At 46.8% G+C, this 15,400-nt stretch overlaps 2 protein-coding genes across 2 annotated transcripts in view; both read left to right on the top strand.

Moving 5' to 3' along the window:
* The window catches only part of LOC142495722 (zinc metalloproteinase-disintegrin-like cobrin), a 1,243,131-nt gene that overhangs the window by 20,073 nt on the left and 1,207,658 nt on the right, over window positions 1-15,400 (top strand). The window lies entirely within an intron of this gene.
* The window catches only part of LOC142495724 (zinc metalloproteinase-disintegrin-like VLAIP-B), a 383,444-nt gene that overhangs the window by 73,873 nt on the left and 294,171 nt on the right, over window positions 1-15,400 (top strand). The window contains exons 2-4 of the mRNA XM_075601590.1: window positions 5,479-5,560; window positions 10,557-10,635; window positions 11,965-12,041. Coding sequence (XP_075457705.1) covers window positions 5,487-5,560; window positions 10,557-10,635; window positions 11,965-12,041 — 230 coding nt within the window. The 5' untranslated portion in view covers window positions 5,479-5,486. The remainder of the gene's footprint in view (window positions 1-5,478; window positions 5,561-10,556; window positions 10,636-11,964; window positions 12,042-15,400) is intronic.

The following is a 15,400-nucleotide window of genomic DNA, read 5'->3' as shown; positions in this document are numbered from 1 at the left end:
TGTCACCTCGTCCTATCCCTGTCGCCCTCACCCTTTCCCTGTCGCCCTCACCCTCTCCCTGTCGCCCTCTCTCTGTCGCCCTCTCCCTCTCTCTGTCGCCCTCTCTCTGTCGCCCTCTCTCTGTTGCCCTCTCCCTGTCTCTGTCGCCCTCTCCCTGTCTCTGTCACCCTCTCCCTCTGTCGCCCTCTCTCTGTCTCTGTCGCCCTCTCTCTGTCTCTGTCGCCCTCTCCCTGTCTCTGTCGCCCTCTCCCTGTCTCTGTCGCCCTCTCCCTCTCTCTGTCGCCCTTTCCCTGTCTCTGTCACCCTCTCCCTGTCTCTGTCGCCCTCTCCCTGTCTCTGTCGCCCTCACCCTTTCCCTGTCACCCTCACCCTCTCCCTGTCACCCTCACACTCTCCCTGTCGCCCTCACCCTGTGTCACCCTCACCCTGTGTCACCCTCACCCTGTGTCACCCTCTCCTTGTGTCACCCTCTCCTTGTGTCACCCTCTCCTTGTGTCACCCTCTCCTTGTGTCACCCTCTCCTTGTGTCACCCTCTCCTTGTGTCACCCTCTCCCTGTGTCACCCTCTCCCTGTGTCACCCTATCCCTGTGTCACCCTCTCCCTCTCCCTGTGTCACCCTCTCCCTTTCCCTGTGTCACCCACTCCCTATCCCTGCGTCACCCTCTCCCTGTTTCACCCTCTCCCTGTGTCACCCTCTCCCTGTGTCACCCTCTCCCTCTCCCTGTGTCACTCTCTCCTCTCCCTGTGTCACCCTCTCCCTCTCCTGTGTCACCCTCTCCCTCTCCCTGTGTCACCCTCTCTCTCTCCCTGTGTCACCCTCACCTCCTCTCCCTGTGTCCTCCCTCTCCCTGTGTCACTCTCTCCCTCTCCTGTGTCACCCTCACCCTTTCCCTGTTGCCCTCACCCTTTCCCTGTCGCCCTCACCCTTTCCCTGTCACCCTCTCCCTGTCACCCTCCCTCCACCCTCACCCTCTCCCTGTCACCCCCACCCTCTCCCTGTCACCCTCATACTCTCCCTGTCACCCTCACCCTTTGTCACCCTCACCCTGTGTCACCCTCACCCTTTGTCACCCTCACCCTTTGTCACCCTCACCCTGTGTCACCCTCACCCTGTGTCACCCTCTCCTTGTGTCACCCTCTCCTTGTGTCACCCTCTCCTTGTGTCACCCTCTCCTTGTGTCACCCTCTCCTTGTGTCACCCTCTCCTTGTGTCACCCTCTCCCTGTGTCACCCTCTCCCTGTGTCACCCTCTCCCTGTGTCACCCTCTCCCTCTCCCTGTGTCACACTCTCCCTTTCCCTGCGTCACCTTCTCCCTGTTTCACCCTCTCCCTGTGTCACCCTCTCCCTGTGTCACCCTCTCCCTGTCACCTCGTCCTATCCCTGTCGCCCTCACCCTTTCCCTGTCGCCCTCACCCTCTCCCTGTCGCCCTCTCTCTGTCGCCCTCTCCCTCTCTCTGTCGCCCTCTCTCTGTCGCCCTCTCTCTGTTGCCCTCTCCCTGTCTCTGTCGCCCTCTCCCTGTCTCTGTCACCCTCTCCCTCTGTCGCCCTCTCTCTGTCTCTGTCGCCCTCTCCTCTGTCTCTGTCGCCCTCTCCCTGTCTCTGTCGCCCTCTTCCCTGTCTCTGTCGCCCTCTCCCTCTCTCTGTCGCCCTTTCCCTGTCTCTGTCACCCTCTCCCTGTCTCTGTCGCCCTCTCCCTGTCTCTGTCGCCCTCACCCTTTCCCTGTCACCCTCACCCTCTCCCTGTCACCCTCACACTCTCCCTGTCGCCCTCACCCTGTGTCACCCTCACCCTGTGTCACCCTCACCCTGTGTCACCCTCTCCTTGTGTCACCCTCTCCTTGTGTCACCCTCTCCTTGTGTCACCCTCTCCTTGTGTCACCCTCTCCTTGTGTCACCCTCTCCCTGTGTCACCCTCTCCCTGTGTCACCCTATCCCTGTGTCACCCTCTCCCTGTGTCACCCTCTCCCTTTCCCTGTGTCACCCACTCCCTATCCCTGCGTCACCCTCTCCCTGTTTCACCCTCTCCCTGTGTCACCCTCTCCCTGTGTCACCCTCTCCCTGTCGCCTCGTCCTTTCCCTGTCGCCCTCACCCTTTCCCTGTCGCCCTCTCTCTGTCGCCCTCTCCCTCTCTCTGTCGCCCTCTCTCTGTTGCCCTCTCTCTGTTGCCCTCTCGCTCTCTCTGTCGCCCTCTCCCTGTCTCTGTCGCCTTCTCCCTGTCTCTGTCGCCCTCTCCCTCTCTCTGTCGCCCTCTCCCTGTCTCTGTCGCCCTCTCCCTTTCTCTGTCGCCCTCTCTCTGTCGCCCTCTCTCTGTCGCCCTCTCTCTGTCGCCCTCTCTCTGTCGCCCTCTCTCTGTTGCCTCTCCCTCTCTCTGTTGCCCTCTCCCTGTCTCTGTCGCCCTCTCCCTCTCTCTGTCACCCTCTCCCTGTGTCACCCTCTCCCTGTGTCACCCTCTCCCTGTGTCACCCTCTCCCTGTGTCACTCTCTCCCAGTGTCACCCTCTCCCAGTGTCACCCTCTCCCTGTGTCACCCTCTCCCTGTGTCACTTTCTCCCTGTGTCCCTTTCTCCCTGTGTCACCCTCTCCCTGTGTCACCCTCTCCCTGTGTCACCCTCTCCCTCTCCCTGTGTCACTCTCTCCCTCTCCCTGTGTCACCCTCTCCCTCTCTCCCTGTGTCACCCTCTCCCTCTCCCTGTGTCACCCTCTCCCTCTCCCTGTGTCACCCTCACCCTGTGTCACTCTCTCCCTCTCCCTGTGTCACCCTCACCCTTTCCATGTTGCCCTCACCCTTTCCCTGTCGCCCTCACCCTTTCCCTGTCACACTCTCCCTGTCACCCTCACTCTCTCCCTGTCACCCTCACCCTCTCCCTGTCACCCTCATACTCTCCCTGTCACCCTCACCCTGTGTCACCCTCACCCTGTGTCACCCTCACCCTTTGTCACCCTCACCCTTTGTCACCCTCACCCTGTGTCACCCTCACCCTGTGTAACCCTCTCCTTGTGTCACCCTCTCCTTGTGTCACCCTCTCCTTGTGTCACCCTCTCCTTGTGTCACCCTCTCCTTGTGTCACCCTCTCCTTGTGTCACCCTCTCCTTGTGTCACCCTCTCCCTGTGTCACCCTCTCCCTGTGTCACCCTCTCCCTGTGTCACCCTCTCCCTGTGTCACATTCTCCCTTTCCCTGTCGCCCTCACCCTCTCCCTGTCGCCCTCTCTCTGTCGCCCTCTCCCTGTCGCCCTCTCTCTGTCGCCCTCTCTCTGTTGCCCTCTCCCTCTCTCTGTAGCCCTCTCCCTGTCTCTGTCACCCTCTCCCTCTGTCGCCCTCTCTCTGTCTCTGTCGCCCTCTCCCTCTCTCTGTCGCCCTCTCCCTGTCTCTGTCGCCCTCTCCCTCTCTCTGTCGCCCTCTCCCTGTCTCTGTCGCCCTCTCCCTGTCTTTGTCGCCCTCTCCCTGTCTCTGTCGCCCTCTCCCTGTCTCTGTCACCCTCTCCCTGTCTCTGTCGCCCTCTCCCTGTCTCTGTCGCCATCTCCCTGTCTCTGTCACCATCTCCCTGTCTCTGTCGCCCTCTCCCTCTCTTTGTCGCCCTCTCCCTCTCTCTGTCGCCCTCTCCCTCTCTCTGTCGCCCTCTCCCTCTCTCTGTCGCCCTCTCCCTCTCTCTGTTGCCCTCTCCCTCTCTCTGTCACCCTGTCCCTCTCCCTGTCGCCCTCTTCCTCTCTCTGTCGCCCTCTCCCTCTCTCTGTCGCCCTCTCTCTGTCACCCTCTCCCTCTCTCTGTCGCCCTCTCCCTGTCCCTCTCCCTGTCACCCTCTCCCTGTCGCCCTCTCCCTCTCTCTGTCGCACTCTCCCTCTCTCTGTCGCACTCTCTTCTTCGCTCTCTCTGTCGCACTCTCTCTGTCGCTTTCTCTGTCTTTGTCTCTCATTCTCTCTGTGTGTTATCTCTCTCTGTGTCTCTCTCATTATCTCTCTTTCTCTGTGTGTCTCTCTTTGTCTGTGTGTCTCTCTTTCTCTGTGTGTCTCTCTTTCTCTGTGTGTCTCTCTTTCTCTGTGTGTCTCTCTTTCTCTGTGTCTCTCTTTCTGTGTGTGTCTCTTTCTCTGTGTGTCACTCTTTCTCTGTGTGTCTCTCTTTCTCTGTGTGTCTCTCTTTCTCTGTGTCTCTCTTTCTCTGCGTGTGTGTCTCGCTTTCTCTGTGTGTGTGTGTGTCTCTCTTTCTCTGTGTGTGTCTCTCTTTCTATGTGTGTGTGTGTCTCTCTTTCTCTGTGTGTGTCTCTCTTTCTCTGTGTGTCTGTGTGTCTCTCTTTCTCTGTTTTTCGGTGTGTCTCTCTTTCTCTGTGTGTCTGTGTGTCTCTCTCTCTGTCTCTCTCTCTCACTCTCTGTCTCTCACCCCCACTCTCTCTGTCTCTCACACTCTGGATCTCTTATTTACCCTATATATCTTAACTGCCCTATACCTACACCGAAAATAACCTATACTGCTTTCTTCCAGATCTAACTCTCGAGCTTCACATAGAAGACATCGGAATCCCCCCTAACCCAGAAGACAGGTAGGGAGCACCTCCCCTCCAATGTATAACATTGCGGGAATGAGGTTAGCTGGACATTGAGGGACTGCGGATCAGGTAAGATTCCAGGCGGGATTGCTGCTTTAGATATTGTGACGCAGGGGTGTCCAGGCACTAGTTATGGGGTTCAGGAACATTTGCACATAAACACACACACACACACACATAACAAGGACTAATTGTAGTATAATGTAATACAATAAATAAACTAATGCCAAAAACAAATGTTGTTCTTACTAGGAATGTATTAGTTTTTTTTTTATATAAAAAGCGGGGCTGGGGGCGGGGCTAGGTGGCGAGTAGATTTTTTTGTTCGGCGAGTAGATTTTTGGGTGATTTGTCGAACACTGTATATATATATATATTTAAATCCAAGACAATGTAAACTCCTTTAGAGACGGGGAAGGAGGATTTAAATGTATGGGGATAGAAAATGAAGGCGATAAAGTTACGAAGTTAATAAAAATGTAAAATATAAACTTCATGAAAAACTGTATAAAAATACTAATATTTGTCTGATTTTTTTTTTTTTTTTTAAAGGCAATAATATTCTAGTTTTAACGCCTCTAACACATCTCTGCATTCAGCTCAGTGTGATCCTGTTTAGGACAGATCCTTTTAATTAGATCTCCCTAGTAGTAGTGAAAATTCAGAGGCTGATCCCCGTCCCTTACAATCAGGCGTTCATAATCTTTGTAATTGGTGCAAAATGCAAGATAACTAAGATTTGGGTATTGGCAGATTTCTATTGGTCGACCCGGATTGGGCATGAACAGGAAGCTATTTTCTGTCTGGGAGGAAATATTACTCATACCAGGACAAAGGAGGTTTATGTATTTATCATGTGATTTTCTAATCAGGCATGATGCAGAATGTCTATGCACAGCGGGTTATGGGTGCTATATAACCACTGTCTGCTCTGTCTCCCCAGGACATGTATCCAGACCTTGTGCGGTATGAGTTACAGCTGGATGGGAAACCTCTGGTTATGCACCTTGAAAAGACAGAGTGAGTGAACCTTGTGGGTAATCGTTGGCTCTGTTCAGCTTTACAGATGCTTAATCACAGAGGAATTAGCAACAGATCTGACTCTTTTTAACATCTACTACAATGGGCAGAGATAGTCACATTGGCAACCAATTGGAACGCTACTACCCACCCCCTCTACCTCCAACAATACCCCCGTCACACACAGTAATGGGCAAAAGCCCTATTAGCCAGATCAGGCGAATAGCGCTTTTGCCCATTCAAAAGCAATCAATAGCCAGCAACCCTATAGTAAATAAAAGTAGTACTTATTCCTGCCAGGGAGAAAGCCATCCTCATGCTCATCCTTATCCGCGTCTTCATTGGCACCATTATTTAAACAAACACTAGCTACTTGCCAGTAACTCGTTAATTACCTTAGCGGGGAGCAACCGCTATGGTAATTAAGGGGTTTACCCCTCCCACTACCAGCCCGGGAGGCACAACCACCTTCATCGGGGCAACTACCCCCATTTCCCAGCCCCTCTACCCTCATCAACACACACAAAAATGAGCAAGAGCCCTAGTAGCCAAATATGGCTAATAGCGCTTTTGCCCATTTGTGGTGCCTCGAAAAATATACAAAAATAAATAAAATACAACTAACAATACAGTAAAAACAAACACTAGCCAAGAAACACATTGACTGTCACTTTGGTTATTTATACCCTTGGCAGGGGCACAGATAGCCACATTAGCAATCCATGGACACCCTGTAGTCAATTAAAGTACTGTATAACTTCACCATGCTGGGATGAAAACTTATCATCCTCATCGAACTGCATCTCCAATCAACTCTTGACCCATGAAGCAATGATCATCAGCTTGAAGTACAGAATGATGCACAGAAGTCCACGATCCTCCGTTGCATTAAGAGAAGTCACCGGTGAGTCAATCTTCTTATCTTCTTTCTTTTCTTCTTTGTTCTCTTGTTTCCTCTCTTCTTTCTTTAACCGGTCCAGATGATGTTGACACGCCATCTCCTTCCTGTCAAATGAGAAAAGGTCTTATATAAGGCCTGTGACGTCATATTTGACAGATACTGTATGGTACATCGTCTAATCCAATTGGTGGATGTTCCATGTGTCTAAGCATCAAGTATGTCAGTGAATGACTTCTCTTACAAACTTGATTGAAGCACAAGTACCATCCACTAATCCCTTTTTTGGTGTGACGTCACCTTAAAGGGGAGGGAAGCACAACCAATCAGGTACCATATACTTCCCTTCATTTAAGGTGACGTCACATCACCCAAAAAGGGAAGATATCTCATATTGTCGAATATGACGAATCATATTGGTGGATGTACCATGTGTCTGTCGAATGTTATGTCACAGGCCTTATATAAGGCCTTGCATAACTCACTTGATAGGAACTAGATGGCGTCAACATCTGCTGGATCTTTTCAAGATAAAGAGAAGAAAGAAGAGAAGAAGATCTACTCACCTGTGACTTCGCTTCAAGCAACTGAGGATTGTGGAATTCTGTGCATCATATTGTACTTAAAGGTTAGGATCATTGCTTACTGGGTCAAGAGTTGATTGGTGCCACAGTTGGATAAGAAGGAGCCTTCATCCCGGCAAGGGAAAGAAACAATTTGTTTGACTATAGGGTGCACATTGATTACCAATGGGGCTATCTGTGCCCCTGTTGAGGAACAGATAACCACAGTGACGATCAATGGATTTCTTGCCTATTCTTTGTTTTAATTATAATGTAATGTAATTTTATTTAATTGTGCTTTTTTAAGGGTGCCCATTAATTGAGAATGTGGTTATCTGTTCCCCCATTGAGGGCGTAGGTAACCACAGTGACAATAAATTGGTATCTTGGCCAGTGTTTATTTTTTATCTATTGTAATCTTTATTTTATTTATTTATGGATTTTTTTAGGGTGCCCATTGATTGCCAATGTGTCTATTTGTGCCTCATTGAGGGCATAGATTACCACAGTGACAAACAATGGATTTCTTGGCTAGTGTGTGTTTTTAATGTGTTTTAATATATATTTAACTAGCTGATATACCCGGCGTTGCCCGTGAGTTAAATTTCCCGCTCCCTCCTCTCCCCTATTTCTGTGCTCCCCCTCTTTCTCCGTTCCCCCCCAGAGGGAGGGACAGTGGATAGGAGGGGGAGGGACAGTGGACAGGAGGGGGGGGGGGACAGTGACTGGAGGGGGGTGGGGACACTGGACAGGAGGGGGGTGGGGACAGTGGACCGGTGGGGACAGTGGACAGGAGGGGGGGTGGGGACAGTGGACAGGAGGGGGGTGGGATAGTGGACAGGAGGGGGTGGGTACACAGTGTCACACACACACAGTATCACACACACACACACACACACACAGTGTCACACACACACACACACACACACACACACACACACACACACACACACACACACACACACACACACACACACACACACACACACACACAGTGTCACACACACAGTGTCGCACACACAGTGTCACACACACACAAACAGTGAGACACACACGTCTCAGTCCCGCCCCCCCGCGCAGCGCCTTTCTCGGACGCAGGTGGGTAGTGGGGGGATTAAATTCCTTAATTTCTGGCCAGTAGCTAGTGTTTTTATTTAAATGCTGGGTCCACTTAAGATGAGGATGGCCTTCATCCTGGCAGGGGTAAGTATAACTTTAATTTACTATAGGGTGGCTGACTACTGATTGTTTTTGAATGGGAAGAAGCAATATTTGCCAGATGTGGCTAACAGGACTTTTGACCGCTACTGTGTTTGTTGGGAGCAGGGGGGAAGGGATGTTGAGGGTAGATGGAGTGGGTAGTAGGGTGTCCATTGATTGCCAATGTTGCTATCTAGATAACCACAGTGACATTGAATGGATTAAATGGTTAGTGTATTTTTTGATTGTATTGTATTTTATTTTTATGTGCAGTTCTGTATATTTAAATGGGCAAATGTTCTATTAGCCATATTTGATTAATAGGATTTTTGCCTATTCCTGTGTGGTTGTGGCGGGGGATGGGTTTGGGGGGGGGGGGGGCGTTTGTTGGGGGTTGATAGTGTGGGTGAAGGGGGTTGTTGCCCCTGGATTGGTGGTTATGCCTCGTGGGAGGGGTTACCCCTTCATTACCTTATTGTTTGTAACTGCTTAGCTAAAGATGGGTTAGCCCTTTCTGCAAACCTCCCGTGAGGCCTAATCACCCAGCCTGGGGCAACTATACTGTAAGTACAAATATAGGATAAAGTATCTTTCATCTAAATTTAGCATAAGTTAAACTGGATGGATGTCTTTTCAACCTCATCTACTATGTAACTATGTAACTACTGTACAACATTCACCCACCCCCTCTACCACCAACCAACAGTGTAGTGGCAGCTAACCCTTCATTTCCGTAGTGGTTAGCCACTAAGGTAATGAAGCTCTGTTTTAATTTGAATAAGATGGTATTAAAGTAGAGAGTTTCTGGATCTGAACCGCATTAATTTGAGGTCCAGGGAGCCCTTGATTCCCGAGGTGCAGGTCCCAGTATTTCCTGAAATTTAAATTTCCCAGTCAGGTGGACACTTAAAAACCGAGGTCAAGAGAACCACTGCTTCAATTCGGTTTAATTACAATTAAAATAAAAAAAGGGCGATTGTCTGTAAGAGCTGTGCAGGAAGATGCAGCTTCTCTGTGAGCAGCCCTTCCAGACTGCTGGATTGAAAACGTACATTTTGGTCGTAAAGAGATTGAAAACTAGTGTGGTTTGTCATTTTTGTAGTAAACGGTATCTCGCATTTGATCTATCTTACTGATAACCGTTTTTTCACAAATTTCATAGCGTGAAGTATTAACATACACAAACGCTTGATGTTGCAATGATAATATCGAAGCTACCTGAATAGGCCCTTTAGTATTGTAGCACAATAGTTTTTGCTGGATTAGGGCCTGTCCACACTTGGGGCCCGCTCCGAGTGCCCCATGCCTATGCTCATCATCGGTTGTATCTGGGAACATTAGTATTAGCGCCTTATTCAAATCCAGGCCATCACGCACACACTAGTTGCTTAAAATGGCTGCTCCCCATAGTGAGATAGAACAAACTTCTGGCAGGAGCGCTATAGGACGAATGTTCTAGTGACTTCTGTAGCCGTGCCTATGTCTGACCATACAACTGGGGAGCTTATAGTGTTTATAAGTGGCCAACCATCAAACGTCGGGAAAATACAGACACGGAATATGGGTGATACAGCGGCTTTACTGTACTCCTACTAGCAGGGACAGCCTGTGACCCTCAGGAGAGTATCACCACATACAGCATATAATCCCCAATAATGCAGTGCATGTGTAAATCAATATCAGTAGTAAGCGAGTCACCAAATCCTTGGTATACTGACTTTGTGATGGTGCCGGCACACAATGGGAAATCGTTGTTTACTAACTGTTGCAGGTCTGTACTTTAGCATTGGCTGAAATTATGTCCATTAATAGTCACATGTCCATAGTATATTTGGAGAGGAACCTGCAAGGGGGCAGTGTGAGTGTGTGTGTCTTATCACAATGGGGGTTATATATATGTTTCAGAAATCTCAAATTTCTGTCTCTTGCTTGGTGATCTTTAATAGCAGCTGATACCGTCATCGGGGGCTATACACTAAGGTTCATTTCTTTAAGTCACCCGCTTCAACGTTTTCTTCTATTGACTTGATTGACACTTAACATGGGATCACAGGGCCTCAACACCTTATTAAGCTTATTGAATCCCTGTTTTTGTTTGGACAAACAGAATACATTTTACACACAAGCTTTGGAGACAACTGCATAACCTGGGAAAGTTGGTCTAATAAGAAATATGTCAGAATATAAATATGTATTTTGTTAATCCAAATTTAAAGGTATCACCTTCAACTGAGAAGATCATTGCTGTATAGCTACAGTTAGACTGACACAGTCACGAGAACAAATTATATACAGTTTGGAACATTTGTATAAATCTCTTGTGTGTTTCTCGCAGAGACCTGATATCTGAAGACTACACAGAGACTCGTTACCTGCCAGATGACACAATGATAACGAGCAACCCTGAGAACCAGGTACAGAGACAGTGTCACAAACTGCTGGGACTTTGGGGCCTGTGTATTAAGAAAGTGCTATGTGCTGACGAATTTGCATACAAAAACTATTTATTGGATATGATTTACTTTATAGAAGTTGATGCATTCTGCATTGTCTTCTGCACTAAAAAATAACTTGCACCAACAGAGAAAACTAACACAGAAATTTATTAAAGCAGCACACTTAATACATCTACCTGTGCCAACATACAAATGTAACTCTGCCCTAACTTCCCACTTGTTCCATAATGTTCCATAAACCCTCATCTTGTCACAGACCAATGCAGGCATACCTCAAAAGATTAAGATTAATACATGGGCACAATCTGGTGCAGATCTTTTCCAACACCAGTTGCAAAAAATAACAACTTTCCCCCTATATTTTATCTATTTGATACATAGAGCGAGACATTAAAAAAGTTATGGTGGGTAAAACAACTGACAACGTCCATCACCGTACAGCACATAAAAATACCACTTGTGAGCACATCACGTCTCAGACAGGTCTGGAACCCTGTCTTTCCATTATCGTTTATCAAACATTGCTTCAACTGCAGTCAGGGATTCTGGGTAATAACATGCAATTGAGCCGAAACTCTGGTCCAGTGTCACTTTGGGAAGGTCTGTACTCTGTGTGGTTGAGGAAGAGTTTGGGGGTGTGTAACTGGAGTGGGGGATCCTGCACAGCTTACACTCTAATATGAAGAGGGATAGAAATACAATACAGGGAGCGGGGAATCATGTCCCACAGAGCTTAAAGCTTAATACTCAAAGGGCTACAGATACAATAAAAGGTGAAAGGAATCCTTCCCCACAGAGGTATACTCTTACATTCAGAGGGTTACAAATAGAATAAAGGGAGAGGTGAATCCTGCCCCACAGACCTTGCAATTTAATATACAGAAGGATACAGACACAATACAGGGAGAATACAATATCGTGCCAGGGAGCTTATGCTAATGTACAGAGGGGTAAAGATGCCATACATAGAAAAGGGAATCCTATACCACAGAGCGTGCACACTAATATGCAGAGGGAGACAGATTCATTACAGGGAGAAGGAAATTCTGTCCTGCAGAGCAATGTACAGTTGGATTCAGATACAACACGAGGTTACATTTTTCTGCCCTAGAGAGTTTTCACTCTAATACACAGAGGGATACAGATACAATACAGGTAGATTGGAATCCTTCTTCACAGAGCTTGCAATCTAATATACTGTACAGAGGGATATAAATACAATACAGAGATAAGGGAATCCTAATCCCCAGAGCTTGCAATCTAAGCGTATCTGTTTATCTCTCTCAGGATCACTGCTATTACCAGGGATATGTGAAGAATGACAATGAATCACTCGTCAGTATTAGTACGTGCAGCGGGTTAAGGTAAGATGTACTGTATGAATACTTAGACATAAATAACAGGACTACTTTTCAGAAAATATATTATATTGATTTCTAATTGTGATGGAGCCGCAACCGTATCTACTTCAACCCTATTGTAGCCAGGAGGGTTTGTGAAGCCATGTATATCTATATGTAACCCCCTTTTGGGATTACTATGGTCTTTAGGGGTTCACTGTGTGGGCTCCACACAGGGTAACGACCCTTCCCCATCACATTAAACTAGGATGTAGGTGGGAGGGACAAGAAACAGATAACAAACTAAATTAAAAAGATGGGGATGGGGAAATAGCAAGGGGTTATGGAGGTAGAATGGGGGCAAGTGGGAGTTTGGCAAGCAGCGAGACACACATGGTAAATACAGATAATACTAGAACACTTCTAAAGACTAAACCCAATTGGCGCAGAAAGGCAGGAGCAGATAAGATAATAGTACAGACTGAAAAATAATGTAAATACATGCTGTCACGGGAGCGTAGTACTTTTAACACCTTTTAACCTTCGGGATCAATTCACTAGGCAGAACAAAGTAGTGGAATAAAATGAGGTTTATTCTGGTGAGAAAATAGCAGACACACAATGATACACAAAATACAAGAAATACACACTTAACTGGGAATCTGGGGGGAGACTCAACTAGGTGCAGGGCGCCTGCTATGCAAGGCCTACCCTGTTCGCTCCACATCCAGAAACGTCACGTTACCCTTTTCGGGAAAGGTACCCACTGACTGCGAGCAAGGCAAAGCTGAAACTTGGCCGCAATCTGAGAACTTGTCCTCAGCTAAACTAGGATTCTCCGGCAACTCCGTGCCAAGTGCTTTGCTATTCAGAGCAAAGCACTTTTGAAAAGTACGCCGGCGCTTCACCGGACCAAGCTCAAGATCATCTGGTTCTCTGATCGTCCAGTCCCTTAACATAGACCTCGCTGTTCAATGTTTAACATGGAGAAGGGGCTGGCGACCAATAAGAGAATGGATCGTAGCTGTACTAGCCAATCAGGGCTGGGGGCTCGTCTGCTGTAAGTGTCAGAGGAGGGGGTGTGTTAAGAAGCTGGCAAGTGAGAAATTCAAACTGGCCAATGGGAATCATGCCAACCAGCAACGGATTCCCAATGCCAGCCTCATAATGCCTGCTGGTTAGGCTCCACAGAGTCTGGGTGAACAAAGTGTCTCCCCCATGGAGTGCCCTTGCTCCCAGGCCCGGTACTCTGCCCTTCCCCGCTCACCAAAGGTTCTGACGCCTCTCAAATTCCCTTCCCCTCTTTGATCCCCTATCTCTATGCAGACATCCTGGCTACCTCTCGGATAACCAGGACCGTCTGTAGAGAGATGAATTTAAAACATAACTTTTTTTTTACTCTAACCTGGGCTCGGGACTGCAACTGTTATACTAAAAATTGCGGGCTGAAAACACAACATTTTAAAGGGAAGATATTAGCGGGACAATATGTGGTCTGCGCACCCGCAGACCAGATGCAAGTAAAATGGAGTGACAACCTGGAAATTTCCCCCCCGACCTTGTACACATGATTTAAGCACATTTCTACCTAAATATTCACCCTTAAACTCCCACTCCCGAAATACCAGGTTTATGGCACAACAGTAAATATTATTATACACCCAGTGTGCCTGGCTTATAGTGCTTCTAAGTTACCGGGGACCCATGGTTTTCAGGGGTAACCAGTCGGGCTTCACCTTTATTATGAAGACTGGTTACCCCTACTGCCACACATGCTTGCTAATGCAAGAAGCCTGACAGATAAAATGGGGGAGCTTGAAATAATAGCTGCAAGGGAGCAGTATGATATCATAGGCATTACTAAAACATGGTGGGATGAAACTCATGACTGGGCAGTTAATTTAGAGGGTTATTCCCTTTCTCGGAAGGAACGAGCCAATAGAACAGGAGGTGGACTATGCTTATTTGTTAAATCGGATCTAAAACCTATTATAATGAATGATGTTTATGAACGGAATGATTAAAATGTAGAGACCCTATGGATAGAAATTATCAGTGGAGGCAAAAGTATAAAGAAAATGTTGGTAAGGATATGCTATAAACTACCAAATATCTGTGAGACTGAGGAAGTTAAAATACTTTTGCAAATGGAGAGGCATCAAAACTAGGTAATGTTTGAATAATGGGTGATTTTAATTATTCAGACATAGACTGGGGCAATGAGATTAGCATTACAACAATAGGAAATAGCATTTTGGGGGTACTTAATGACAATTACATGACCCAAATTATTGAGAAACCAACCAGGAGAGGGGCAATACTGGATATAGTAATATCAAACAATGTAGAAGTAATAACAAATGTTCAAGTCCGGGAACATTTGGATAACAATGATTATAACATGGTCTCATGTTATTCAATAAATGATCAAAAAACAGATTACTTGGGTTCAACAAAGACCTTACACTTTAGAAAGACAGATTTTAATAAACTGAGGATTAATCTACAATTAATACATTGGGATGATGTTTTTTCATGGAAAAATGTAGAAGATAAATTGGCAGTCTTTAAAACATTGTTAGAAAAGCACACTTATCAGTGTTTACCCTTGGGTAATAAGAATAAAATAAATAAGTCAAAACACATGTGGCTAAATAAACAGGTAGGGAGGAAATGGAAAAGATGAGGCAGGCGTTTAGATTCTTGAAGTCAGAAGGGACGGAGGCATCATATCAGAATTATAAGGAATGTAACAACAATTGCAAAAGGGCAATCAAATTAGCAAAAATGGATAATGAAAAAAGGATTGAAATAGAAAATAAGATCAACCCTAAAAAGTTCTTTAAGTACCTTAATAACAAAAAAATCAGAAAAGAAAATATACTGTAGGACCCTTTCAGTGGGAAATGGACAAGCAGATTATTAAATATATGTGGAAAAAGCAGAGGAATTAAACCAATTCTTTGCCTCTGTCTTTACAAAGGAAGAATCAATTTCAATAGTAGTGCTGCAGGAGGAAGTCATAACCTCTATATTAACTAACAATTGGTTAACTGAGGAAGAAGTTCATAGACGGCTTGATAAAATTAAAGTAGATAAGGCACCTGGAACTAATGGCATACCTCCAAGAGTTCTCAAGGAGTTAGGTTCAGTAATAGCAAAACCATTATATTTAATATTCAAGGACTCCATTTCCACAGGCTCAGTACAACAAGATTGGTATAAAGCAGATGTGGTGCCTATATTTAAAAAGGGAGCTTGATCACAACCAGGAATTACAGACCTTTAAGCCTGACTTCAATAGTGGGGAAGCTAATTGAAGGTTTAATTCAGGATAAATTAGGAATACATAATGGAAAACAAAATGATTAGTTATAGTAAGC

Source organism: Ascaphus truei, chromosome 5 (genome assembly GCF_040206685.1).
Source record: "Ascaphus truei isolate aAscTru1 chromosome 5, aAscTru1.hap1, whole genome shotgun sequence".
NCBI classification, from domain to species: domain Eukaryota; kingdom Metazoa; phylum Chordata; class Amphibia; order Anura; family Ascaphidae; genus Ascaphus; species Ascaphus truei.
This window is presented reverse-complemented; position numbering and strand designations above follow the sequence as displayed.